The 27445-nt window shown below is 37.5% G+C and overlaps 1 protein-coding gene across 2 annotated transcripts in view; it reads right to left on the reverse strand.

Annotated features, from left to right (window-relative positions):
* Col19a1 (collagen type XIX alpha 1 chain) overlaps positions 1–27445 on the reverse strand; it is a 348231-nt gene that overhangs the window by 279395 nt on the left and 41391 nt on the right. For both annotated transcript variants that reach the window (XM_039084518.2, NM_001421322.1), the window contains exons 5-7: positions 9368–9491; positions 6717–6992; positions 2805–2885 (exon numbers count right to left, since the gene is read on the reverse strand). In XM_039084518.2, coding sequence (XP_038940446.1) covers positions 2805–2885; positions 6717–6992; positions 9368–9491 — 481 coding nt within the window. The remainder of the gene's footprint in view (positions 1–2804; positions 2886–6716; positions 6993–9367; positions 9492–27445) is intronic.

Below are 27445 nucleotides of genomic sequence, written 5' to 3' on the forward strand. Positions count from 1 at the left end.
TCCATAGATAGTCTGGAATAAATTTCACCTTTGAAGTACTCAATAAAATATCAACATAAAGATCAGTATGGTTTGATATTAACATATAAAAATTTTAAATGCACAGATAGAATGACACTTTTCTGACTTTAGACATTTATGTGCTTATCAATACACTTACTGTGACTGTCAATATGTGTGTAGTTTATGTGTATGTAGGTGTGTGGACCTATGTGCTTCCACAGAAGTCAAGGGAGCTAGCTGCCCTCCCTTATCGTGTTCTACCTTATTCTTTGAGGCAGGGTCTCTCCCTGACACATGGAGCTTGCAGTACTGGGATAGGGTAGCAGTCAGCAAGCCTCAGTGATGCTCTGTTTGCCCACCCACTAGAGTATTAGGCTAAAAGAAGAGCAAGATCTCAGCTTGCCATGGTTACACAGCAAGCATTCTGAACCACTGGGGCATCCCTCTACCCTTCCCCGCCCCAGGACATTTTTCTAAAACAGAAAGCAGACAGTTGGTTTCAAACATTCATCAACTGTTTTTAATGGCTTTTAGATTATCTTATTTATGTATTCCTGCTTGTAAAATGTGTCAGACTTCTATTTACTTTTAATTACGGAGTGAACGGGGATGCTATCCCCACAAATGATCATCAACATGAAAAATACGATGTTTGTTTATTTTTACATACTTGGAATAAAGTCCTAAGTTATTTTCAACTGTAAAACTGATTGGCAAGTAATCCTTGTAAACATCATTATTTATTTTTTTTATTAAATTTTAAGGTTAGCACTGTGAAGTAGACTATTAATGTGTGAAGTCATGTTAGACTTAAGCGACTTCATCCAATTCTTCGTCTATTTCTATCTAACCCATTTTTCATAGAAATCTATTAACATAAGTCAATGAATAATGATGAACATAACATTTACAAATATAAAAACATCATTAAATTACTTTTAAGTGAAATAAAATAGTTATGTTAAGAACCCCAATACAGCATGATGACAATTACTTACAACAAAGTTTTAGAATAAGAAAACCTTCATGATTAAAGGTGTAGGTTCAGGAAGCCTCGGCATTTCAAGTCTGTAGACTGGCATTCAAGCTATCTTTTTAGGTATTTATAGAAAGATATTTGGCAGACTTTCACTTTGCTTGGAATGAGATTCATAAATTGGGTTTGAGATATGCTTTATACAGCCAAGTTATATAAGCAAGGCATAATATTTGAAAGACTCTGAGTTATTTGGCTAGATTTCACTCTACTGCGCAAACCACATGAGAGGAGTTACAAGAGTTTTTGAACTAAAAAAAATCACCGATTAAAAATTTCATATGGATTTCCTAGTAAGTGTAGAAATTTGGAGAAATTAAGATCCAAAGAAGCAAAACATTGAATATTGGACTTATGATTTTCATATGTTCTTTTGGGGAGGTTTCTTTTAAATTATTCCGTTTTGAAAGCCTTTGATTTTGTAGTTGACAAATTGAGAAATGAAACTCTCCTGCTGTGTGGTGGTTTGAAGGAGAAAAGATCCCCAGGAGCTCAGATATTTCGATACTTGGTCCCCAGTATGTGGTGCCCTTTGAGGAGGTGGTGGTGCCTTGCTGGAGGACTTATGTCACTGTGGAGGACTTTGAAGACTTCATAGCCTTGTCTACTTTCTCTTCATTCTCTCTACTCTGTGTTTGAGACAGATGTGATCTCTCAGCTTCTGGCTCCAGCTGCCTGCTGCTAGGCCTCCCCTCCCCCACCGCCATTATGGACTCCTCTTCTGGAACCATAAGCCAAAAAAATAAATAAATAAAACCAAACCACTCTTTGTCCCATAAGTTAGCTTTGGTCATGGTATTTTATCACAGTAGTAGAAAACAAAATAATTATGCATTGACAAATCGCTAGATAATAAAAGAATTTGAAAGTAAATCCTCAGTTACTGTTTTATTTATATTTTAATCAATTTAAAGAAACTATAATTATATTCATAAATTGGGACACAGCATGAGAGACTATTAGAGTGAAACTGAGAGAACACCAGATTTTTTTTCTTGGAATGAAATTCATAGATACAGTAGTGATAGCTGTAGAATGAGGTCAAGAATATTTAGTATGGGAGACTAATTCACTGGATTGATGTTTTATTGCCAACAAGGAATCACTTAGGACTTTAAGAAAAAGATGACCAGACTGGGACCCTGTTCATATCTGCCAGTCTTTTTCCTTAGTGCAGTGTTTACTAGAGCAACGCTCAAAAAAAATATTTACTAGAAGACAACAAATATATATGCAATTCAGTGATTTTGAGACTCATTCTGGTGATATTATCAGGGGAAAGAATGTGTATTAGAAAGGCAGTTGACATGATGGCTGGGCATAACGTAAAAATGTACTTGGCAATGGCAGGGCGAGGACAAAGGGAATGGAAATGTGTCACAAAGCAAAACTAGACAAGGGTTGACTAATCTTAAGATGTGGGAGTCCATTAAAAGGGAAAGATCTGACAAATGTTGACAGCACCTCCCATCATCTGGGGCCTCAGCTGAGACAAGGCAACAGTACAGGGCAAGGGAAGGTATACATTAAGGCTGCTTCTCACTAGGTTGAGGCCAATGTGAGCACAAATCACCATCAAATTTTAGTGTGCAACCCTGTGGTTGAAGTGTGAGCAGGTTCTAAGCACCATACTGAGAATAGATTACACAGCCAGCTTCAACTGAGAAACTTCACGGTGCCCTATATATAGGCTCTACAGATGACGAACGGTAACTAAAAGATAACACACTTGCTTGTGCTTCACATGGTAAGAAAACGAACCTACCTTAGTAGGCGATAAGTTGCAACACGATTCTCCAGCTAGGAAGCTTGCATTGCAGTAGATTCTGAGCTGGTGAAGCTCAATCTATTAAAAGAAAGTAGCAATGTACATCATTGGTTTTGAGAGTCAAATTTAGGCATTATTAACTACAGCAATTTAACTAGAAATAAAAGGAAAGTTAATATAAATGACTGATACATATTTATAATGTTAGGTTTTAATTTAGGATTCATTGCCTTAAGGATCACTTGAGAAACAGTCAGCTACAGAGGAAGGTCATTAGATACAGGAAATGAGTGAATGAAAAACAATGGTAAAGCTTGGCTAATTGTCTCAAGCAATAAGAATGAAATATTGAATTAACAAAAAGAAAACCCACAAGCATTTAATTAGATATATACTGCCATTGTACAATGGAATTCTCTACAAAATTACATGTAAAAGTAAAACTTTGCAGAGAGGTGGTCAAAAGTGAAGGAAAATGGTTTCTCTTTAGGACTAAGAGTCCTATTTGATGTATGAAGTACACGTGCCATTTTCAATAGAGAGAAAAGATAATTAATATTTGCCTATATTTAATGAAGTCTGCAGAAAGCCTATGGACTTTATATTAGTATGTTCCTTAGTAAGCTGAACCCAGTAGCACCTGCCTGAAGCCCTAGCATCGATGACTTTGACACAAGAGAGTGCCAACTTGACTAACTTGGGTTATATGTGGTATTTCAGACCAGTCTGGATTACCCAGAGCAATCCTGTCTCAGTAGCACAAAAACCAAATGATTTACAATTTTATTGTTTTACAAAAGTCTCTTCTATTTGTAGAAAATTCTCCTTTTTGACATTTAGACAAGAGATGAATAGACTTCATGGAAAAGCCAACCATAACTTTAATGGAAAGATCAGGAAAATTGTCTAGGAAATCATTAACGGTACTTATCACTGATAAAATAAATATAGATATAATAAGTGTATCATCTTCAACTCCTACACTACTGAAATATTGAATGATACTGTATAATAGCAAGCATTGCCTGGAGCCCTGAACGTAGCCTACTGTTGTGAATTCAGGGTTGTAATTAACAAAGAATTATGTATTAGACTTAGTGTAGAGCATGAATCGGATTTACCCTCTCCCTGCTTCCTTCCCTCTTTTCTCCTGACCCTTTCTCTGTAGTTCTTTATTAACAGTTTAAAAGATCTTGGTTATGTATCACTTTGTTGTTATTAGATATGTATTTTATATAGGAAAAGCAAATTATTATAAGAGTTCATCTGTGGTTATAGAAAACAGACATCTGACTAGCTGTGAATCTCTAACTTGTCCTCCTCCTACCCACACAATGAAATCCAGGAGTTATGCCCTAATGTGTACTATACTGAGATTGACAAAATAAATTTGGCTCGTAGAAAGCATTAGACATTTCAGAAAACGTATGGATTTATTAGCAGCCTCCGTATATGGGTAACAGGAAAATGTGCAAGATTCAGTGATCCATATTTATAGGAGTTTTACAAGGTCATTGAGATGAATTTTCATTTGAGGAGTTTAAGTACAATACTTAGTCTAATAAAATGTTGGACATGGGATACAAATTATGCAATATAAAGAATGAAGATTATAATTAACTAACTTAGCTTATAACAAGTTTATTTTAATCACTGTTATCAAAATGATGGGTAAGTGAGGGTTGTGGAAATTGCTCAGCGTGGCAAGGGTGCTCTGCAATCGTCATCTTCTGAGTTTGAATTCCCAGATCCTATGTCAACAATTTGACATGGTTGCATGTGTGTCTTTATATAACCCAACTGTTGGAGGTAGAGACAAGTGGTCCTGAGTGCTCACTGGTAAGCAAGCCTATCTGAAAAACTGAGCTCCTGGCTCACCAAGAGATCTAGATTCAAGAGCAGGAAATGATACAGAAAGAATCCCAGACATCCAATACCCTGCTCTGGCCTCTCATGTACCTGCACAGTATACCTGTCTGCACTCTCACATGTATGTAGCACATATGAATACACGAATACGCCACACACATACATACCACACTTATGCACCAGGCATTGAAACCCTATCATATGTCAGTACAGCCTAGGAGTTGTTTTACTTAACTAAAGGTAGATTATCAATTTTAAAGGATTTCAATTTAATAGTAATTATTTATATTTGTATTCACGATGAGTGCAGTTTTCAACCTTCATCAAAGAAGCTACTTTTGTGATGGAAAACAGCTCACAAGAGAATGACAGGACAAAATATAGAAAATAAGTGACCACGGCCTATGATTAATGATTCGTCAGCAGTAACACCCACCATTTATGGATAGATTTTAGTCCTGCTGCTGGCTTGGAGGTTTTGAAAGCCAAGAACAAAACAAACAAACAGTTTTTGTTGTTATTGTTTTTTTGTGTTGTTTTGTCCCATGTTGTAATTTATAGAAAAAGATTATGAATAAAGAACCACCAGTTCCAACCCTATACTATTGCAACAAGCAACTCTGCCAGATCTATTTTGTAACTGCAGATACTAACAAATTAGCAGATCCAAGCAGGGGTTCTGACTCGGGCCAGCAATCTCTCCCTGTGGCCCTGATGGACTCCCTAGGATAGGCTGCTTTGCTCTGCCTCTGTCCTCTGTTCCTGGTCATCCAAGACCTCAACCCAGACAGTCTCTCTGATCTGTTCATACAATGCCCCTAAGAAAAATGCTTTAAAATCCTATTTCCTTGAATATGTATCTGTATCTATACATCATTTACTTCCAAACAATCTTTATAAAGGGCAACCCCCTCAAAGGCATATTTGCACAAGGCTCTTATTTCTGAAGTGCAATTTCCCTGTCAGCCCTTGATGCTTACAGTTTTGGCATTTATTATTGGTAATGTCCACAGCAGATTTTTGGAAGCTTTCTTATCATTTAACCCATAAGAAAAACATTTTGCTATTAAATTTAGCTAGATCAAACTCTTAAAAGATCACTGCAAGGAAATCAACAGTAAAATTTATATCAGTTTAGCTTTAAAATGTAATTTTTATAGGACATTTTATCTGTAAGAGGTTTTCTGGCCATGTCGTCTCATCCAAGTGACCCACTGATAGATTGAATGACTTTATTTCTGTCAAAGGAACTCTAAGAAGACATTATAAGTTGTGGGAAATGCAGTTGAATTGCTATATGGTTCTTGAATGAATTGGCTATTGTTCTTGAATGAAAACATCAGACAGTCTGGAACTATTTAAAGTTCATCTTTTCCTAATCCTTTTATTCAAAGCATAAAGGCTTGGGCAAGCTTACACTTTCTTTGTGTTGTGTTTTCAATTTTTTCACTAAAAGTTACTCTTAATAATCTTAGTTTTTAAAGGTACAATCCAGTTATTTTAAATTGCTTGACTGGAAAATATGGGTGAAAACAGAATAGAGTTACGTGTGAAAATACAGTTGAAAATAAATATTCTTCATACATGACAACATAAACATTGGTGAGAGATGGGTATTGTAATCATTAAAGGAAGAAATGGTTTCCCTCCCCCCCCTCTCTCTGTCTCTCTCTCTGTCTCTGTCTCTCTCTCTCTGTCTCTGTCTCTCTCTCTCTCCCTCTCCCTCTCCCTCTCCCTCTCCCTCTCCCTCTCCTTCTCCCTCTCTCTCTACTGGGTCTTATGCAGCCCACTGACCCTAAACTCACAATGTGACTGAGATTGACCCTGACCTGAACTTCTGATGCTCTTGTCTGGGTTGGAAGCACACACCACCAAGAACCACCACCATTCCTGGTTATTTGGAGATCACATCCCATATGTCATGCAAGCATTCTACACATCGAACCACATCCCCAGTCCCAGAAAGCTGCTGTTGTAAGGTATTTTGCTTTAGTTTAGGAATGGTGGAAGCTCCCTGCTAGCATTAGCGATAGAACTTACATCCACGGGTTTGCCATCTGAAGCTCGTGCGGCAATAACTGTCCTTCCGTGAAAATCCACAGAGTCCCTTTCTTCTGTGTGACGACTTGCAATTAAGTTACAATCCATATAGAGAGAAAGGACTCGGGGTTGCACGCCAATGCCAAGTTTATGCCATTGACGATCAAAGAGAGGACGAAGTTCTCGGTTCTTAAAAACATAGTTCAGCAGATCTCCCTCAGCACCCCGGAACATAAATTCTACCACCTTCTTCGTACCATCGATCACTACAGATATCTGAAGAAAAAAATGAAGGCAGATAAGGAGAACATCTTTATATGGCTTGAAAATTGACATTCAAAATTAGTAAAGCACACAATTAAAAGTTCTGTGTGTATAACGGCATAACTGAAGAACTGGCTAGCCGTGAGACGGTACCTATGCCTGCAACAGTGGTGCAAACAAAAGACGGAGTACCTTGATTCAAGTGTGCCGGCATGCAGCATCTCTTGTGGTCAGCTCATTTACAAAAGAGCATATAAGGGACTGTATGTGTATATAAATATGTGACTATTTTACGTTATACATTATCATTATCATATATACATTATACATTATCAATGCCATAATTATAGCTATATAATTGTTATATATTCATAAAGTAAGCATACAAGTATAAAGGTCATGATTTTAAATTATACTACTGGATCATATTATCACATACATAGACATGCTTATATTGTTCTCTATGTGCATATAGATATCAAGGTTGCTCGTTTCAGATGAAAAACAATATATGCCTTTCTTTATGCATGAAAAATGACCTGGACCTTTTAAACCTTTAATAATTTTCATGGCAAGGAGAAGTTATTTCATAAATGACATGCATTTTGAGTTCAAATGGGCATCTCGTCCTAAGCTTATGACCTTTATTAACAGTGAGAAGACCAACCAAAGCTAAAGGTACTCAATGATTATGAAGAGAGCACAAGTGTGTGATGCTACGCCATTTTGAGGTCTGTGGAGTGAATGCTTGCATCACCCTTCATCTCCATGCCTTCTCCACAAGTGCTCCTGGATTCTCCACCCTCTATATATTGGTAGCCTCTCCTGTCTATGCTCAGACACCTCCCATCATGCTTCCCTCAATACCATAACTGTGCTGTCTATGCTCTCATAAATGCTCTCACACTTTCTGCTCCAGAACAACAGGAATTCTACTTTTTAAAATCTTTATTTTCTTTTGGAATGTGTTTGTGTATGTGTGCTTGTGTGCTTGGGTATATGTGCTTCTATATGTTGAGGACATATGTCTATACATGTGTATGTGCATGTTGTATATGTGTGTATGTGCATGTATGTGTTGTATATGTGTATATATATATATGTGCATGCGTGTGGTGTGTGTGTGTGTGTGTGTGTGTGTGTGTGTGTGTGTGTGCGTTTTGCTTGGGTATATGTGTTCCTATATGTGAAATACATCTGTGAGTGTGTATAGGTACATATATGCATGTGTGTGTGTGTTTGTGCACGCATGTGCGTGTGTGCAGATGTAATGAACATACGTACACAAGAATGTGGGAGTCAATTAACATTGGGTGTCTCCCTCAAGTAAGATAGCCTTGATGATATATGATGTGAGAATCTGGTGAAGGAGAGGTTTGTTTTTATTTTGTCTTAAAGATCTATTTACTTTTATTTTATGTGCATATTTGCCTGTATACATGAATGTATGTATGTATGTATGTATGTATGTATGTATGTATGTATGTGCAATCCAGGTCTCTTGAACCCAGAGCTCATCAATTTGACTAGTCTTGCTAACTAACTTGCTCTGAGAATCCCTTCTCCCTTTTCGTGAATGCTGGACAAACTGGTGAGCCCCCACCTTCACTTGGTCCTCATGTATATCCTAAGGATCTAAACTCCAATCCACAGTTTTACATGAGAAATGCATTCCCCACTGAGCCATTGTCCCAGCCCTAAATTTCTTCTCATCTTTCTAGCATGAAGCATGTGGTCCATATTTGTTTCTTTTGATGAATCCAATATTGAAATATCAGCTTTCAATTGACAAAGGAATTTTAAATAAAGAAATAAATCTCTTTAATAATGATACACATAAGAGGATGTGAAGTTCATTATGAGGTGAAGCCAGTCAATGAAGCATCTGTGAAAGGAAAGCAGTTCCACTGGCTTCGGATAAAATAGTTGATAAAATTAAAAAACGGGGTGAAGTTCAAGGTGTGGGCTCAGTGGTAAACACAATGGCTGTTCCTGCAGAGGAGCAGGTTCCAAGTCTCAGCACCCATTGGTGGCAAAAAAATGTAACTGCAGTCCCTGGGAATCCAACGCTACTTTTTGACCTCTCTGATCATTAGACAAGCACATAGTGTATGTATATACATGCATTCATACATACATACATACAAACATGCAGGCAAACATTTACGCACATAAAATAAAAGTAAATAGATCTTTAAGACAAAGCAAAGCACTAACTTTTGATTCACCAGATTCTCATATCATGTTTACCATCAAGGCTATTTTACTTAACAAGGCTATTGACAATTCCCCTAAACAACATAATATTTGAATACTAAATCTTTCTCCAAATTTGGGTACACAGAATAGAGAACCACCTGACCCAATGAAATGAATTACTGGCTTACCTGGGGCATATTCTGCTGGTTTAAAATCTTCCATAAAATCCACCTTTCCTTTTTAGTGCTTCTTCGTACCCGAAACATGACGGCTACAGAGTATTCCTCTGGAAGACCTTTGGGAAATATCTTACTATGGGAAGAAAGCAAATAAGGATTGTAGGAAGACTGAAGGTGACCAGGGAAGAAATGCAAGTATAAACTCTATGAAATGCAATTTCTCAGTCATAGCTACTTCCAATGGGATTATAATTTATTGTTCTTTTTTTTGGTTGTTAGATATATGGAAGCATCTGTGTCTGCATTTTCTATGTAATTTAAATTCTTATTCTCTTCCTTTTGCAATCATCTGATGTTCTTAAAGCTTATAGACAAGTGGGTAGGCTACAGTATATGGAAGAGTCTCAGAATTCACTGATTTTGGATGGACAGCAATGATTTAGGAAGAATAAAAGTGGGCTTCTTTCATGGTTTGGTAGAGAAAGTGGGAAGAACTTTTTTGAAAAGATTATAAATCAAGGAATATTTTCTGAAGAAAATTTGCCATAAAATCTAATTTAGCCTTTAAAATGAATTCTTAATATTGATTTCCAGTAAGTTATGATGACAATAAATTAAATGTGATTCGGCTGTATTGTCCTTACTCTAGAAAAATTAGTCTTTGTAGAGAGTAGAAGCCAAAGGATGGTCTTAATTTCCTTCTATATCGATCTCAATGCCAAGATTGTCTTGGTAAAAACACAAGGAAACACACAGAAATTCACAATATACATAGCCACATATCCTGAATTTGATTTTCATTAAATAATGGGTAAAGAGTTTATTTCTTTTCATTGGATGTAAGAATTCTGCAATATTGAATGAAACTCTGCAATCTTGAAATGAAGCTGCTTTTCACTTCTTTATTTTTTTTCAGGTAAGGAAGCATATCACTTAAGGACAAACAAAACTTAAGTTGTGTTATATAAATAAAGCACCATTCACTTAATTATTAACACTAACATTGACTATTATGATCAGCTCTACTAAAAGCAATAATAGTAAACATTTTTTTTCTGTCAATTCCATCCAAGTAGTTAATGTCAATAATGAGATATTGTATTTTCTAGGATTTCTACAGTACCAAATGAAATTTTACTAAATTGCTGGGGACAGTTGTATTATTCTAAGTAGTGTTTCATAATTAACTATATCAACATAGAAGCAGCCAGAGATGCCTAACTGTTCTCCTTGAGACTATTTAAGACTTTAAGGAGGGTACTTGTAGGGTTGAAGCAACAGCACCAAGCGAACTTTCAAATGAAAACTTGGAGGTAGCTATGGAAAAATTACTGTTGAAGGAAATCCCACGTCCCATGTTATTCCCTTACCACATGAATCATATGTGGATATTCCATTTTGTTTCCAATTTCCTTTGTCTCCAGCTCTCCACCTTAAAGCTCTTAAGACTAAATGTCACCCCAAGGTTTTCAGAATTTGACAATACTATTTTATTGGACATCGTTCTTTCTTACCTTATACCTCTTCAGATAAGATCTCGCCTTATTTATAATAGCCAGAAGCTGGAAAGAACCTAGATGCCCTTCAACAGAGGAATGGATACAGAAAATGTGGTACATCTACACAATGGAATATTACTCAGCTATCAAAAACAATGTCTTTGTGAAATTCGTAGGCAAATGGTTGGAACTGGAAAATATCATCCTGAGTGAGGTAACCCAATCACAGAAAAACACACATGTTATGCACTCATTGATAAGTGACTATTAGCCCAAATGCTTGAATTACCTTAGATGCCTAGAACAAATGAAACTCAAGACGGATGATCAAAATGTGAATGCTTCACTCCTTCATTAAAAGGGGAACAAGAATACCCTTGGCAGGGAATAGAGAGGCAAAGATTAAAACAGACACAGAAGGAACACCCATTCAGAGCCTGCCCCACATGTGGCCCATACATATACAGCCATCCAATTAGACAAGATGGATGAAGCAAAGAAGTGCAGGCCGACAGGATCGCTCCCGAGAGACACAGCCAGAATACAGCAAATACAGAGGCGAATGCCAACAGCAAACCACTGAACTGAGAACAGGACCACCGTTGAAGGAATCAGAGAAAGAACTCGAAGAGCCTGAAGGAGCTCGAGACCCCTTATGAACAACAATGCCAAGCAACCAGAGCTTCCAGGGACTAAGCCACTACCTAAAGACTATACATGGACTGACCCTGGACTCTGACCTCATAGGTAGCAATGAATATTCTAGTAAGATCACCAGTGGAAGGGGAAGCCCTGGGTCCTGCTAAGACTGAAGACTGAACCCCCAGTGAACGTGATTGTTGGGGGGGAAGGCGGCAATGGGGGGAGGATGGGGAGGAGAACACCCATAAAGAAGGGGAGTGGGAGGGGTTAGGGGGATGTTTGCCCGGAAACCGGGAAAGGGAATAACACTCGAAATGTAAATAAGAAACACTCAAGTTAATAAAAAAAAAAAGAAAGAAATGTAAATAAGAAATACCCAATTTAATAAAATGGAAAAAAAAAAGATCAACCATGCTCAGGGTCACATGACCATAGACTTACATCTTTCAAGAAGGACTGTATATTAGCAAGAATTAAAAGAAATATATTTCCCTTGCTATTTTATTTTATTCTCCTGTTTAAAAACTCATTTTCTAGGTACCTGCTTAACTCCTGCATCTCTGAATATCTCTACTTTGTCTGGGTTAGTTTTTTCCAATAATTTTGCCTCTGATCCATACAGGAAGCTATGAAGCTAACGAATTTCTGGAAAATTGTGCCAGCCATTCACACTGAAGAATGACTGTGATGAAAAACACTGCCTATGATGGCAAGGTGAGTCAATGGGAGGCGTCACTGCTCAGTATGATTAGCTCCAAGGACTCTTCAAATATTAATATATAGTGATTATTTCTGTAGATATAAGAATACTTTTATTTTACACATGGTAAATTATATTCACCTGACAATAGGTATTCGCAAGTGTGGATATGGTGCAAGGGGGCGTATTAATCTCAGAGTCTCATGTCCACTATAGAAGTTTGCTTTTGCCCCAATTTTTGTTGTTCTCGCTTATTCTTGTGTTTATTTTCTTGTTAAGCTCAATCTGTAATGTTTATGGTTCAAATTCAAATTCTTTAGCTTCTAAGACCCCCCACTTCCTGTGTAGTTGGATAAAGAAGATAGTAAGTTGGTCACTTGGGCTCTCAGGCTAATCTGACACATATGTACACACACACATACGCTCACACACAGGAGTGTTTGCATACCCACACACAAAAATGTGTGGACACCTACATGTTCTCCTCTCATTGGTTTCTGCATAGTCTGATTCCTCTTAATCCTTCATGGTTTAGGAATCTGTTGAAGTGGATCCATTTCTCCCTAATGTGCCCCACCTACAACACTGAAGGTCCAGTTCTTTTGCTGTTGCGCAGTCCGGCACACGTTCCAATTGCTTTTTCTCTTCTAGAATGTATTGTGATATTTTTTATTCGAGAGTAAATCTCCTTTTAAATCTTTAATGTGTCCTCTTCAAATGGTCTTGTAATCTTGCTTTACAAATATATGCTTTCTCTTTTTAAATCAGACTTCCTTTGACCTGGCTGTCTAACTGGTAGCCTCTCATTAACCCAGCAAACTATTTAAACGAACACTCCAAATAATTATATCTTTGCCATCCCTTCAGTCCTTACCACTCACTCTTGAATTCTAACACTATTCCAATCAGGTAGCCCACTTCCCTCTTCTCACCCACCCTCCTCATTCTTTGTGCATGTCTTAAGATTACTGGTATCATTTGTTGTTGTTTGTATAAACCAAAATGTACAGTACTGTGGGTATCAGATGGTTGGAATGCAAACTCCAGGTACTTATGTCGAAGCACCTCACCTATTTGTCTTTAGCAACTACAGTAGTGTCCACAAACAGTAGATAATAAATGTGAGCAAATCAATAAATGAACTAAGCTGGTCAGCTTTGCAGAAAAAACATGGCCCCTGATCTTGCCTCCCTCCATTTTGATATAACTGTGCATATAAACTACATTCACTTCTTCATATCCCTCTCATACTTCTATATGAAAAACAGAGTTGTGAGCTAATAATAGTAAGTGACCTGGGTCCTTGGGTAGAGGACATGTGTGAAGACTGTGGACCACAGAACCTAGACCATCCACAGGGACAGTTGTTATTTAGTGCCAGCCAGCTGGTGCCATATGTGATCATAGACTCCATGCTGCCAGATCATCCACATTTTCCAAAGAAGCCAAAAGCCTAAAGTTTTACCTAAATGATTTCAAGTTTCATATTTTGACAAGCAATCACACCTTTCATAAATACTGTCCAGACTAATAAGAGACGAGCTGAACAGAGCCAGTGCAGTGACCAGCAGTTAGCAAACTTGGAATTACACCAACATCATCTGAATTCTCATCTGCTATAGAATACTGCCAGACTTTAAAAGATGACAAAAAGAAGGCCCCATCCCTTCAGATTAGGGGACTGTTAAGGGTGCTGAACTCAGAACAACGTGATATGAATAAAAAACCAAATGTTGAAAGGAAAATCAGCTAAAAGTTCCAATGAATAGCAAAAGCAAGATGTTGGAGATTATCCCATGATCTGTCAAAGGGAACACAGCCGTGAGGGTGTAGAGAGATGTCTTAAAATACTTTGCCTCGATGACGTGGACCCTAGATAACTGCCAACTGCACCGCTAGGATTGTTTACATAGAAGTGTGCTTTGCTGATTTCTAATCTGAGTCCATTTTATGGTTGAAGACATACTCAATTCTCATATGAAAGACTTGAATTTTTGAAGCATATTTTATGGCCTGTTCAGGACAATGTTTCATGCATATTTGAGAAGAACACATATTCTGATATTTCAGGAAGAAAAGTTCTCCAGAAACCATTAGATCATGGTATCTTAGAGGTAACACATTTTCCTTGAGAATTTTCTACCTAATGATCTTTTAATCTTTATATTTGATATTGAGGTTTTCCATAATTTTTATTAAAGTATTTATTTCTGTCTTCAACTTTGTCAATGTTTGTGGATTTTAGGGTTGTATTGTTGGGTGCATATATATTGATCATTGCTATCTCCTCTTGATGGACTAAGATTATAAGATGATAAATAATAAAAAATAGTCTTTCTGATATTTGTATAGCTATTAAAGCATTTGAATATAGATTGAGTGGCATACTTTCTTTTACTGTTATTCTTTTACTTTTAATGAATTTGTTTTTACCAAAATTTGAAGTATAAAGTATGTCTATTTTAGATACTATATAGATGTATCATGCCTATTTATCCATTTGAATAATTATTTGCCTTTGTAAGTATTTACAATTTATATAATTGTCCTAAGATTGAGTTTATACTTATCATTTGCTGTTTGTTTTTCACTTATTTTGTAGTTTTTCTTCTTTCATTACTATTGGTGTTAAATATTTATATTAGAATGCCATTTTCCTCCTTTTAAAAGTATATTGTTTGTGTTGCTTTGTCATTAAAGGCTCTAAGTATTATACCTAACATTATAGATTAACACTTCAGTTTAGATTAATGATAATTTAATTTCAATTATATATATTATATTACATATAAACTTTGCTCATATACAATTAGTGCATCTTCCTTGCATGATGTTAATTTTTCATATAGAATGAATCTTTATACTTTATGCATCTATCAGTGCTGATTTATAATTATTGATATATATTCATATATGTATTTATATTTATATCTATGTATTTTAAACATAAGAAAGTAAAAGATATAAAAATAAACAAGAGCAGGATAGATAGCTCAGTAAGTTATGTGGTTGGCACCCATGCAAGAGGACATGAATTCAATCTCAATACCCACATTAAAGGCAAGCTTAATATCTTGAATTTTTAATCCCAGTACTGGGAAAGCAAAGACTGAGGGTGTCTGGGGCTGTTATAACCATTCCAGCTCTGCTCAAGGAGTATGCTCGGAGGGTATTGGATAAATACATGGAATTTATGATAGTTACCACAATTTATTATTTGATGTGATGTTTATTATATTCACTACAAGGTCTATCAGCATTTTGATAGGCCATCTGATGACTTCATGTTAAAGAAACAAAACAGGTAAAGGCAAGCTTAATTTTAGAGTAAAACTTTAATAGTTTATACATAAAAGTTGAACATAATTCTTTTCAGTGACTTATCTAATTTTGAAGTTTAAAATGTTTTTATAGCTTAAAGTTGTTCTTGTGTCAAAGATAACTAATTAGTATGATTAATATGCAATAATTACACTCTCAAAACATTCAGTGAAGAAATGTCTCTGGTGTGCACCCCTCGTGATTGAAGAGGTTTCTAATTATCATATTTCCATTTCAGAAATGTATAATCAGGTGCCCAAAACCTGCTGAGAGACAGCTGGTCTCCCATGAGTGCTGACACACCTGAGAGCACAGGTAGGACTACCACTTCTGCTCCAAAGGACCCGTCTGGAGCCCTAAGGACTCAGGAGCCAAGGAGCAGTCTGGAACAGGATAATTTTGGTTTCTGTTTGAGCCCAGAGCTGGCCCTGTGCCACAGCACTCTGTGCTCAGAGCCCACTGAGAGAGAGAGTTGGTCTCCCAGGAGTGATGACACAGAAGCTTACAGGAGGGTCAAGCCACTGCCAGAGACAGCAAGACCAGCTAACATCAGGAATAAGCACACATCAAGAAGAAAGTACGAGAACATAACCAACAGAAACCAAGGCCACTTGGCATCTTCAGAACCCAGTTCTCTCACCACAGCAAGTCCAGGATAAACCAACACACTAGAAAAGCAAGATTCTAACTTAAAATCACATCTCATAATGATGTTAAATGAATTTAAGAAAGACATAAATAACTCCCTTAAACAAATACAGCACAACTCAGGTAAACAGGTAGAAGCCCTTAAAGAGGAAACACAAAAATCCCTTAAAGCATTACAGGAAAACACAATGAAACAAGTGAAGGAATTGAACAAAACCATCCAGGATCTTAAAGTGGAGTAAAAACAATAAAGAAATCACAAACGGAGACAACACTGGAGGTAGAAAATCTAGGACAAAGATTAGAAGTCATACATGCAAGCATCATCAACAGAATACAAGCAATAGAAAAGAGATTTTCAGGGGCCAAAGATACCATAGACAACATCAACACAATCATCAAAGATAAAACGCAAAAAGCTCCTAACCCAAAACATCCAGGAAATCCAGGACACAATGAGAAGATCAAACCTAAGGATAATAGGGATAGAAGAAAGCAAAGACTCCCAAATTAAAAAGCCAGTAAATATCTTCAACAAAATTATAGAAAACTTCCCTAACCTAAAGGAAGAGATACCCATAAACATACAAGAAGCCAACAGAACTCCAAATAGATTGGACCCCCCCAAAAAATTCCTCCCATCACGTAATAGTCAAAACAGCAAATGCACTAAACAAAGAAAGAATATTAAATGCAGTAAGAGAAAAACATCAAGTAACATATAAGGCCAGACCTATCAGAATTACACCAGACTTCTCAACAGTGACTAGGAAAATGAGAAGATCCTGGGAAGATGTCATACAGACCCTAAGAGAACACGTATGCCAACCCAGGCTACTGTATCCAGCAAAACTCTCCATTACCATAGATGGAGAAACCAAGATATTCCATGACAAAACCAAATTTACACAATGTCTTCACACAAATCCAGCCCTACAAAGGATAATAGATGGAAAACTCCAGCACAAGGAAGGAAGCTACACACTAGAAAAAGCAAGAAAGTAATCTCTTTCAACTAACACAAAAGAAGATAGCCACACAAGCATAAACCCACCAATAACAACAAAAATAATAAGAAACAACAATCATTGGTCCCTAATATCTCTCAAAATCCATAAACTCAGTTGCCCAATAAAAAGACATAGACTAACAGATTGGATATGTAAACAGAACCCAGCATTTTGCTCCATACAGGAAACACACCTCTGTGACAAAGACAGACACTACTTCAGAATAAAAGTCTTGAAATTTTTTTTCCAAGCAAATGGTCACAAGAAACAAGCTGGGGAAGCCATTCTAACATCAAATAAAATCGACCTGCAACAAAAAGATATCAAAACAGATAAGGCAGGACACTTCATACTTGTCCAAGGAAAATCCACCAAGATAAATTCTCAATTCTGAAAATCTATGCTCCAATTGCAAGGGCAACCAAATTCATAAAAGAAACTTTACTAAAACTCAAAGAACACATTGCACTTCACACAATAATAGTGGGAGACTTCAACATCCCACTCTCATCATTTGAGAGATCATGGAAAGAGTAATTAAACAGAGACACAGTGAAACTAATAGAAGTTATGAACCAAATAGATTTAAGAAATAGCTATAGAATATGTCATCGTAAAACAAAGAATATACTGTCTTCTCACTGTCTCATGGTACCTTCTCCAAAACTGATAATATAATTGCTCACAAAACAGGACTCAACAGATACAAGATGATAGAAATAATCCCATGCATCCTATCAGATCACCACATACTAAGGCTGTTTTTTTTTTTTTTTTGGTTCTTTTTTTCGGAGCTGGGGACCAAACCCAGGGCCTTGCGCTTCCTAGGCAAGCACTCTACCACTGAGCTAAATCCCCAACCCCCTAAGGCTGGTTTTAAATAACAACAAACACAACAGAAAGCCCACACATACATGGAAGCTGAACAACACTCTACTCAATGATAACTTGGTCAAGGAATAAATAAAGAGAGAAATTGAAGACTTCCAGAATTTAATGATAATGAAGGCAGAACATTCTTAAACTCATGGGACAGTCAATAGGTCTGAGTGCCTCCAAAAAGAAACTGGAGATAGCATACACTATCACCTTGACAACACACCTGAAAGCTCTAGAACAAAAAGAAGCAAATATATCCAAGAGGAGTAGACATTAGGAAATATTCAAACTCAGGGTGGAAATCAACCAAGTAGAAACAAAAAGAATTATACAAAGAATCAACAAAACCAGGAGCTGATTCTTTGAGAAAATTAACCAGATAGATGAACCAGACTAACCAGAGGGCATAGAGAGTGTGCCCAAATTAACAAAATCAGAAATGAAAAGGGAAACATAAAATGGAAACTAAGGAAATAAAAAAAATCACATCCTATATAGAGGGCCGCAATAACATTCGCCACCACTAGATGGCGCTGGCTTCCACTGCGCCCCACGTGGAAGGCCAGGATAGCCTCCGCCATTACAAGATGGCGCCAGCCTTCGACGCACCAGCCGACTCCCTTTCAGGAAGTTAACTGTGCGCATGTGCAAGAGTGCCTTCGTGCCAGGCCTTTGCCCACTCCGGGGCTTGCCTGACGAGATCATGGGTAAACAACCAATCAGGTGTGGATGCACCATGCTAGGGTGTATATAAGCGCACCATGTTGGCGCGCCGAGGCTTCCTCTTTAAGATTTTAATAAAGTTTGGTCACAGCAAGGATTTCTATGTACCCACGTGTTTCCTGCCGGCGAGAAGTCGCGCGTGGGACAATCCTACTACAAAAGCCTATACTCAACAAAACTGGAAAATCTGGATGAAATGGGCAATTTTCTAGACAAATATAAGGTACCAAAGCTAAATCAGGGTCAGATAAACCATCTAAACAGTTCCATAACTCCTAAAGAAATAGAAGCAGTCATTAAAAGTCTCCCATCCCCAAAAAACCCAGGACTAGATGAGTTTAGTGCTGAATTCTATCAGACCTTGAAAGAAGAACTAATACCAATACTGTCCAAACAATTCCACAAAGTAGAAACAGAAGGAACACTACCCAGTTTGTTCTAGGAAGCTACAATTACAATTATACCTAAACCACAAAAACACCCAACAGAAAAAGAGGACCTCAGACCAATTTTCCTTATGAATATCAATGCCAAAATACTCAGTAAGATTCTTGCAAACCAAATCCAAGAGCACATCAAAATGATCATCCATTATGATCAAGTAAGTAGACTTTATCCTAAGGATGCAGGGATGTTTCAATACACAGAAATCCTTCAATGTATTTCACTACATAAACAAACTCAAAAGAAAAAATGATTATCTCATTAGATGCTAAGAAAGAATTTGATAAAATTGAACATCCCTTCATTTTATGTATGTGAGTACACTGTGGCTGTCTTCAGACATACCAGAAGAGGGCATCAGATCCCATTACAGATGGTTGTGAGCCACCATGTGGTTGCTGGGAACTGAAATCAGGACCTTCGGAAGAGCAGTCAGCGCTCTTAACCACTGAGCCATCTCTCCAGCCCTTCAACACCCCTTCATAATAAAAGTCTTAGGAAAATCAGGAATTCTAGACTCATACCTAAACATAATAAAAGCTATATACAGCAAAACAGTAGCCAACATTAAACTAAATAGAGAGAAAATTGAAGCAATCCCACTAAAATCAGCAACTAGACAAGGCTACCCACTTTCTCCCTTCCTATTCAATATAGTACTTGAAATCCAAGCCAGAGTAATTAGACAACAAAAAGAGGTCAACAGAATACAAATTGAAAACAAGAAATAAAGGTATCAATATTTGCAGATATGATAATGTCTTGAAGTGACCCCAAAAATTCCACCAGAGAATGCCTACAGCTGATAAACAACTTCAGTAAAGTGGCTGGATATAAAATTAATTCAAACAAATCAGTAACCTTCCTCTAATCAAAGGATAAATGGGCTGAGAAAGAAATTAAGGAAATGAAACCCTTCACAATAGTCACAAATAATATAAAATAGCTTGGTATGACTCTAACCAAGCAAGTAAAAGATCTGTAGGACAAGAACTTCAAGTCTCTGTAGAAAGAAATTGAAGAAGATCTCAGAAGATGAAAAAATTTCCCATACTCATGGATTGACATGGTTAATATAGTAAAAATGACCATCTTGCAGAAAGCAATCGATAGATTCAATGCAATCCCCATCAAAACCCCAAGTCAATTCTTCACAGAGTTAGAAAGAGTAATTTGTTAATTCATTTGGAATAACAAAATAACAAAAAGGCAGGTAGACCAATGGGGTAGAACTGAAGAACCAGAAATGAACCCCACACTTATGGTCACATGATCTTTGACAAAGGAGCTAAAACCATCCAGTGGAAAAAAGATCACATTTTCAACAAATGGTGCTGTTTCAACTGGAGGCCAGCATGTAGAAGAATGCAAGTAGATTTATTCTTATTGCCTTATACAAAGATCAAGTCCAAGTGGATCAAGGACCTCCACATAAAATCAGATACACTGAAACTAATAGAAGAGAAAGTGGGAAAGAGCCTCTAACACATGGGCACTGGGGAAAATTTCCTGAACAGAACACCAGTGGCTTATGCTCTAAGATCAAGAATCAACAAATGGGACCTCATAAAATTGCAAAGCTTCTATAAGGCAAAGGACACTGTGGTTAGGACAAAACGGCAACCAACAGATTGGGAAAAGATCTTTACCAATCCTACATCTGATAGAGGGCTAATATCCAATGTATACAAAGAACTCAAAAAGTTAGGCTCCAGAGAATCAAATAACACTTTTAAAAATGGGCTATAGAGCCAAACAAAGAATTCTCATCTGAGGAATATTGAATGGCCAAAAAGCACCTAAAGAAATGTTCAGCATCCTTAGTCATCAGGGAAATGCAAATCAAAACAACCTTGAGATTCCACCTCACACCAGTCAGAATGTCTAAAATCAAAAACTCAGGTGACAGCAGATGCTGGCGAGGATGTGTAGAAAGAGGAACACGCCTCCATTGTTGGTGGGATTGCAGACTGGTAAAACCACTCTGAAAATCAGTCTGGAGGTTCCTCAGAAAATTTGACATTGAACTACCTGAGGACCCAGCTATACCATTCCTTTTGGGTATATACCCAAAAGATGCTCCAACATATAACAAGAACATATGCTCCACTCTGTTCATAGCAGCCTTATTTATACTAGCCAGAAGCTAGAAAGAACCCAGATGCCCTTCAACAGAGGAATGGATACAGAAAATGTGGTACATCTACACAATGGAGTACTACTCAGGTATTAAAAACAATGACTTCATGAAATTCATAGGCAAATGGATGGAACTGGAAAATATCATCCTGAGTGAGGTAACCCATCACAAAAGAACACACATGGTGTGCACTCACTGATAAGTGGATATTAGTTTCAAAGCTCGGAAAAATCAAGATACAATTCACAAACTACAGGAAGCTCAATAAGAAGGAAGACCGATATGTGGATATTCCAGACCTTCTTAGAAAGGGGGAAAAAATGCTCACAGGAGGAAATATAGAGACAAAGTTTGGAATAGAGACTGAAAGGCCAACTAGAGACTTCCCCACATGGGGATGCATCCCATATACAATCACCACACCCAGACAATGTTGTCATGCCAAGAAGGGCATGCTGCAGGAGCCTGATACAGCTGTCTCCTAAGAGGCTCTGCCAGAGCATGACAGATACAGAGCTGGCACTCACAGCCAACCACTGAAGTGAGAGCAGGGTCCCCAGTGGAGGAGTTAGAGAAAGGACTGAAGCAGTGGAAGGGGTTTGCAGCCCCCTAAGAGCACAATGTCAGCCAAGCAGACCCACCAGAACCAGGGATGCAACCACCACTTCAAGGGACACAGGGAGGGACCCGTGGCTCCATCTGGACATGTAGCAGAGGATGGCCTTGTTGGGCAGCAATGGGATGAGAGGCACTTGATCCTGTCCAGGCTTGATGTCCCAGCGTAGGGGAGTGTCAGGGCAGGGAGGTAGGAGGGAGTGGTTTGGTAGGTGAGGGAGCACCCTTATAGAACGGGGGGGGGGGGTTTCGGGGGGGGGACCTGGGAAATTGGATAGCTTTAAAATGTAAGTAAAAAGTGCAATCAAAAAAGATATATATATATGTATATATATATATATGATATTTTTTTAAAAGGGCAAAGAAAATTTCTTACCACCTGAAACATTCTAGGAAGAAAAACTGACAAAAATCAGAAACTTTTAGTTTTTTTAAATGAAATATATAATCAGTTTTCAAGAGCAAAACAGATATTTACTTCTTGCTTTGTTTTGTTTTGTTTGCTTACACAGAATGTAAGCTTTACTGAAGATTGTCTGTATTTAAAAGTAAGATGTTAAAAGCTATATCTGCCCCTACCAACTTGGCTTCTTTCTTATAGGACTCACATACCAACACTTGATGCAATGCAGAATAATGTCTCTGGATCTTGCCAAAGTTTCTATTATAAAAGAGCCCCTATTAGATTACTTGTGTGCTACCAGAGAGATATAATGACAGCTTGCTATGTCGAAGATATCCAGCCTGAATGTTTTTGAATGGAGTGTAATTTCCTATAAGAAATCCCATCTGTTGCTTATTCAGTGATATTCCCATTAAGAAAAATATTGTTAAACTTTATGCAAATGAATATATATATAGACTACGCTATAAATTATCTATGGACTATTTTATGCCGTCACCCCTGTTTTATATTCATTGCTTCTGGTTCAATATTCTCAATATAAATTTTATTTTCATGCATTAATATTAACCTACACTTGAGGGTTCAGTGGAGTTTTGAATTTAATCTACCATGTATTTCCTGTGTCTGTGGTCTTCACATTCATTTGTGTTACCTAAATATTTATGGACAGGCGAGGTCAGGAGCATACCAAATTAACAACGGTAGGTCCAAAATCAGTAATTTAAATGAATAACGGCCACGGAGTGAACTTAAAGTTACTCTGAATTATCCAAAAGTGCAAAAGGAGCTACCACAGTATCCCTTTGCGCTGGGTGCTGAGGGCAGAGTTAATGTAGGCAGAATCCAGAGTGTCTCTAAAGTCTCGTGATTCACGTGTCATTCTTAAATGACTTTGACCTTGTCATTTATTCCAATGTTGCAAGGATCGCTTACTCTTCATCTCCTCTCTGATGTTCTCCACTCTGCAGCCCCAATTCCCTCATACAGAGAAAAGAAATGGATTAAACCTGTGGGGAAGGCGCTGGAGGATCTAGTACTGTATAACTGGGGTGTTAGCCACAACAAAACACACGTTTTCTGAAAATCTGAGGATCACAGTGTTTCCCTTTGGATGTCCACCTTGAGAAAGATTTATTTTTATCTTTGCGTGTCTTATTTTATTTTTGCATAAGTTACCTTTTCTACGTTTTGTCAGGTTTTCAAAGAGCATAAATCCTATTAATGATCACTTAAGAACAACAGCTGGGCTGAGTGCTGTAACACACACCTGATCTGTAAGTTAGAGGCCACCCTGGTCTACAGAGTGAGCCCCAGGATAGCCAGGACTATAGAGAGAGACTGTGTCTTGAAAAAAACAAAACAAAACAAACAAACAAAGAAAAAACACATCTGTTTTCATTTGGGAGAAAAATAACACTAAGTCTTACTTAAAATGACCTATAAGTTAACTTGTTTTCTTCAGAGACCTATCCAATAGAGAAAATATAGATTATTATTTCACCTCTTTCTAATTATCCAAAATGCCATGTGTAGTGATATGTACATTGAGAGGCAAGTTATTTCAACACTGATAAGTAGACTAACAAATACATTTTTTTATTATGGTGGGCAGAAAGTAAGTCACTAAGGTTTTTAATTCGCCTTTTACATACCAATTAAAAACAATGAAGTGTCAGAAAATGTGGGAAAAAATCTTCAATAAAAATGTACCTGAGTGAATGTTTTCACCATATATTTAAAATTCAATAACTAATGACAGAACATTCAGACATGAAGCTGCATTTTATGTATCCATGAAAGAATGAATGCATTGTTCAGAACATTAGACTAGGCTATATTTATCCAAAAGTTTATATTAAGTGGGTTCTCTAGTGAGTTTTTTCCTTCCTGATTAATGAGATTTCTTGCTAGGTAAAATTGACTTAAAGCCATCAGGAAATACAAATAAGATAACAGTGTAGATAGTTTATGTATTATAGAGAAGCTCTTGGCAAGACGTGGAGGACGGTTTTGATCACTGTGTACCTTTAATTACTGTGAAATCGAATTCTACATCCAAAGTCATTTAAAGGTGTGATACAAGGTCAAAAAGTGTTAGAAGATGCCAGCATCCTCTGATTATGCATTGCTCTCACAGAAAGCCCAAGCACCTAATCTCCACTGCTAGGCTGCTCTTCCTCCCTGGATAATGCTTGTGTTTATAAAATGCAAGCTCTGTTAACACTAGACCTTACTCAATATTAATCTTCGAAAACCAGTCACAGGTTTTTACCAGGTTATCTAATAATCAGTTCTCACTTTGGAAAGCACGGAGCCAGGGTCTGCAGGGATTTATCATGAAGGGAGGAAACTTTAGTAGAGAACACAGAAGGAAGAACAAATCTGGAGTTCAAAATACCCTTGAGTTAGCCAGACCAAAATAACACATCATTATTATGAGATTGAAACACTCAAAATGTCATCATGACTTATGGAGGAGAGAGCAAGAGAGGGGCATGAGGGAGGGGAAATGGAGGAAGTGAAAGGAAGGGAGGGAGAGAAATGGAGGAAGTGAAAGGAAGGGAGGGAAGGAGAGGGAGGGAGGGAGAGAGAGAGAGAGAGAGAGAGAGAGGGGGGGGGGAGGTGCTAAAGAGGAGATAAAACCTTTGTCAACCTTGTCTGGACTTACATGCTACTGGGCATCTCTATTTGAAAGCCAAAATCATCCTTTTGTTCAACGTCTTGCTTTTCAAGCCAAACACTTTCCTCTGTCAACATCCCACAACTCAATAGAGACACAGCCATTCTCCCTGGTGTTCCAGTCAGATCTTTAAAAGTCAGCTTAATTCTTGCCTTTCCTTCATTAGCAACCCAATCCACTGGCAAGCCCTACTCCTTCCACCATCAAAACAGACCACAGTTCTATGCCCTCTTCTCCATCTACATGATCCTTGCTTGAGTCCAAGTGGTCAATATCACTCCGATGGATTCTTGTTACACTGTCATGATTATGCACTTCCTTATCTTTTTCAGTCTGACTCGCACATGGTAGCTGGAATAAACTTTAAAAATCAGTAAATATACCTCTGTTACATAAAACTTTTAGAACATGTCTTCAAGTGCAGAGTAAAGGGCACATTTACGATGCTGGTTCAGAAGTTGACCCTGTCCTGCCTCTGATACATCAGATTCTATGAGGCAGCCACGGCCAGTCACAATAACCTGGATTCTGCTTCTTTGGATACACTAGGGTCATTGAAGCCTTTGCCCTTTGTGTCTTCTGTCCCCTCTCATGGGCCTATCTTTCTACACTTTGCATTTACACACATTTTCCTCCCCACTCATGTCTTGGTTCAAACATCATGTCCTCTAAGAAGCTTAAAGTTGCCTTGGCTCTAGTCACTACCTAACACATCACCTGGCCCTACTTTTTCAGTCTTCTGTGTTTTCAAAAGTCTTACACATTTATTGCCAGCTACCATAAAATGGTTTCCATGAAAACAAGGCTGTGGCCAACTTGGTTTTGTTAAACAAACAAAACACTAGAACAGTAATCATTTGCAGAAACCCACAATGCCTGTGATCCTGTCCCAGGGACTGAAAGACCATAAAATCTATGTTCACTTGCTTAAACCTTTGGAAACTGCACCACAGTCTATTTAGCAGGAACAATTAAGTGCCAGGTGATACTGAAGTTTCATCCAAAAAACAAGAAACAACAAACAAACAAATAAAAAACCAAGGCCAGCCCTCCGATAGTCACGACCAAAGAGAAATATAAGGTCTCCACAGTGATTTAAGGCCACTGTAGAGAAAACATTAACAGATGTTCCAAAAAGGGTTTCAACAAAAATACTATTCAGTAGTATTCTTCCATTCTTGCAAAAAATTCTTGCAGTCATAGTCACTATGAAGCATATGAACTATGAAAGCACATGAGACATATACTATACTCTTGAAGCTTAAGGAAATCTTGATAGTAATTTACATCAACTGCCTTGGTTCCTAAGTGAAAATTCAAAGCCATAGAACTTAAATGACTACCCTTCCATTTCTCTGCCAAGCAGAGATCATGATAGGACTTGAACTCGTGACTTTTTGTTCCAAGGTCAGTATTTTCCAGGATATCGAGTTGCTTGCTTCCTCTTGGCTACAAATAAGATTCTCCTCATCACTATAAACTTGACTTAAAAGTAACCTTTTCTGATCCTGATGAAGAAGTCTCTAGTTCTTTTCCTGAGCATTGGGGAGTGTGTGAATTAATAAAAATATTAGTTTTACAGATTTTAAGATTCATTTCAATGTTTACAATAACACAACGATATTAGCAACAACAGCAACAAATCGTATTTGGTCTCCAAGGAAAATATGCACTGTGACATTTGTACATCCTAGGTGCCTGGTATCCCCGAGGAGTTGATAATTACAGTTCCTTCCCCTACCGTTATCTGAGCACAGACCAGGAAGTATCACAAAACACAGAGTAATATCTTTAAAATGGGTTAATTACAGACATTTGGGTTCTAGGAATGATACATACTAAAAAAGTAAAATCAGAAATATTTCCCTTATATACCTTAGAGATTACTTACTTATTTTGGACAAGTACTTCTTTAGTAGTAACTCAGCTTTCAAGGAGGACTAAAAGCTCAAGATTATATATAATCTTGTGTGTATGTGTGTGTGTGCATGTGTGTGTATATATATTAACAGCTACACAGTGAAACAAAAGTATTGAAATTTTCATGAGAAGTGCCTGTATGTTTGATATTGGATATTTTTTATTTACATTCCGAATATTATCCCTTTTCCCAGTTTCCCATCCATAATTCCCCTATCCTATACCCCTTCTTCTATGAGGGTGCTCCCCCACCCACCCATCCCTTCCCACCTCCTCACACTGACATTCCTCTACACTGGGGCCTTGAGCCTTGGCAGGAGCAAGGGTCTCTCCTCCCTTATAAAAGAAAACCACTAGATTGGGATTTTAACACCTTAGGGAGAAAACTAATGGAATGGAGCCTAACTAAAAAGATGAATAATTATTTTTAAAAAAAAATAATAATTCTCTTCTCTTCTTT

Source organism: Rattus norvegicus, chromosome 9, assembly GCF_036323735.1.
Source record: "Rattus norvegicus strain BN/NHsdMcwi chromosome 9, GRCr8, whole genome shotgun sequence".
NCBI classification, from domain to species: Eukaryota; Metazoa; Chordata; class Mammalia; order Rodentia; family Muridae; genus Rattus; species Rattus norvegicus.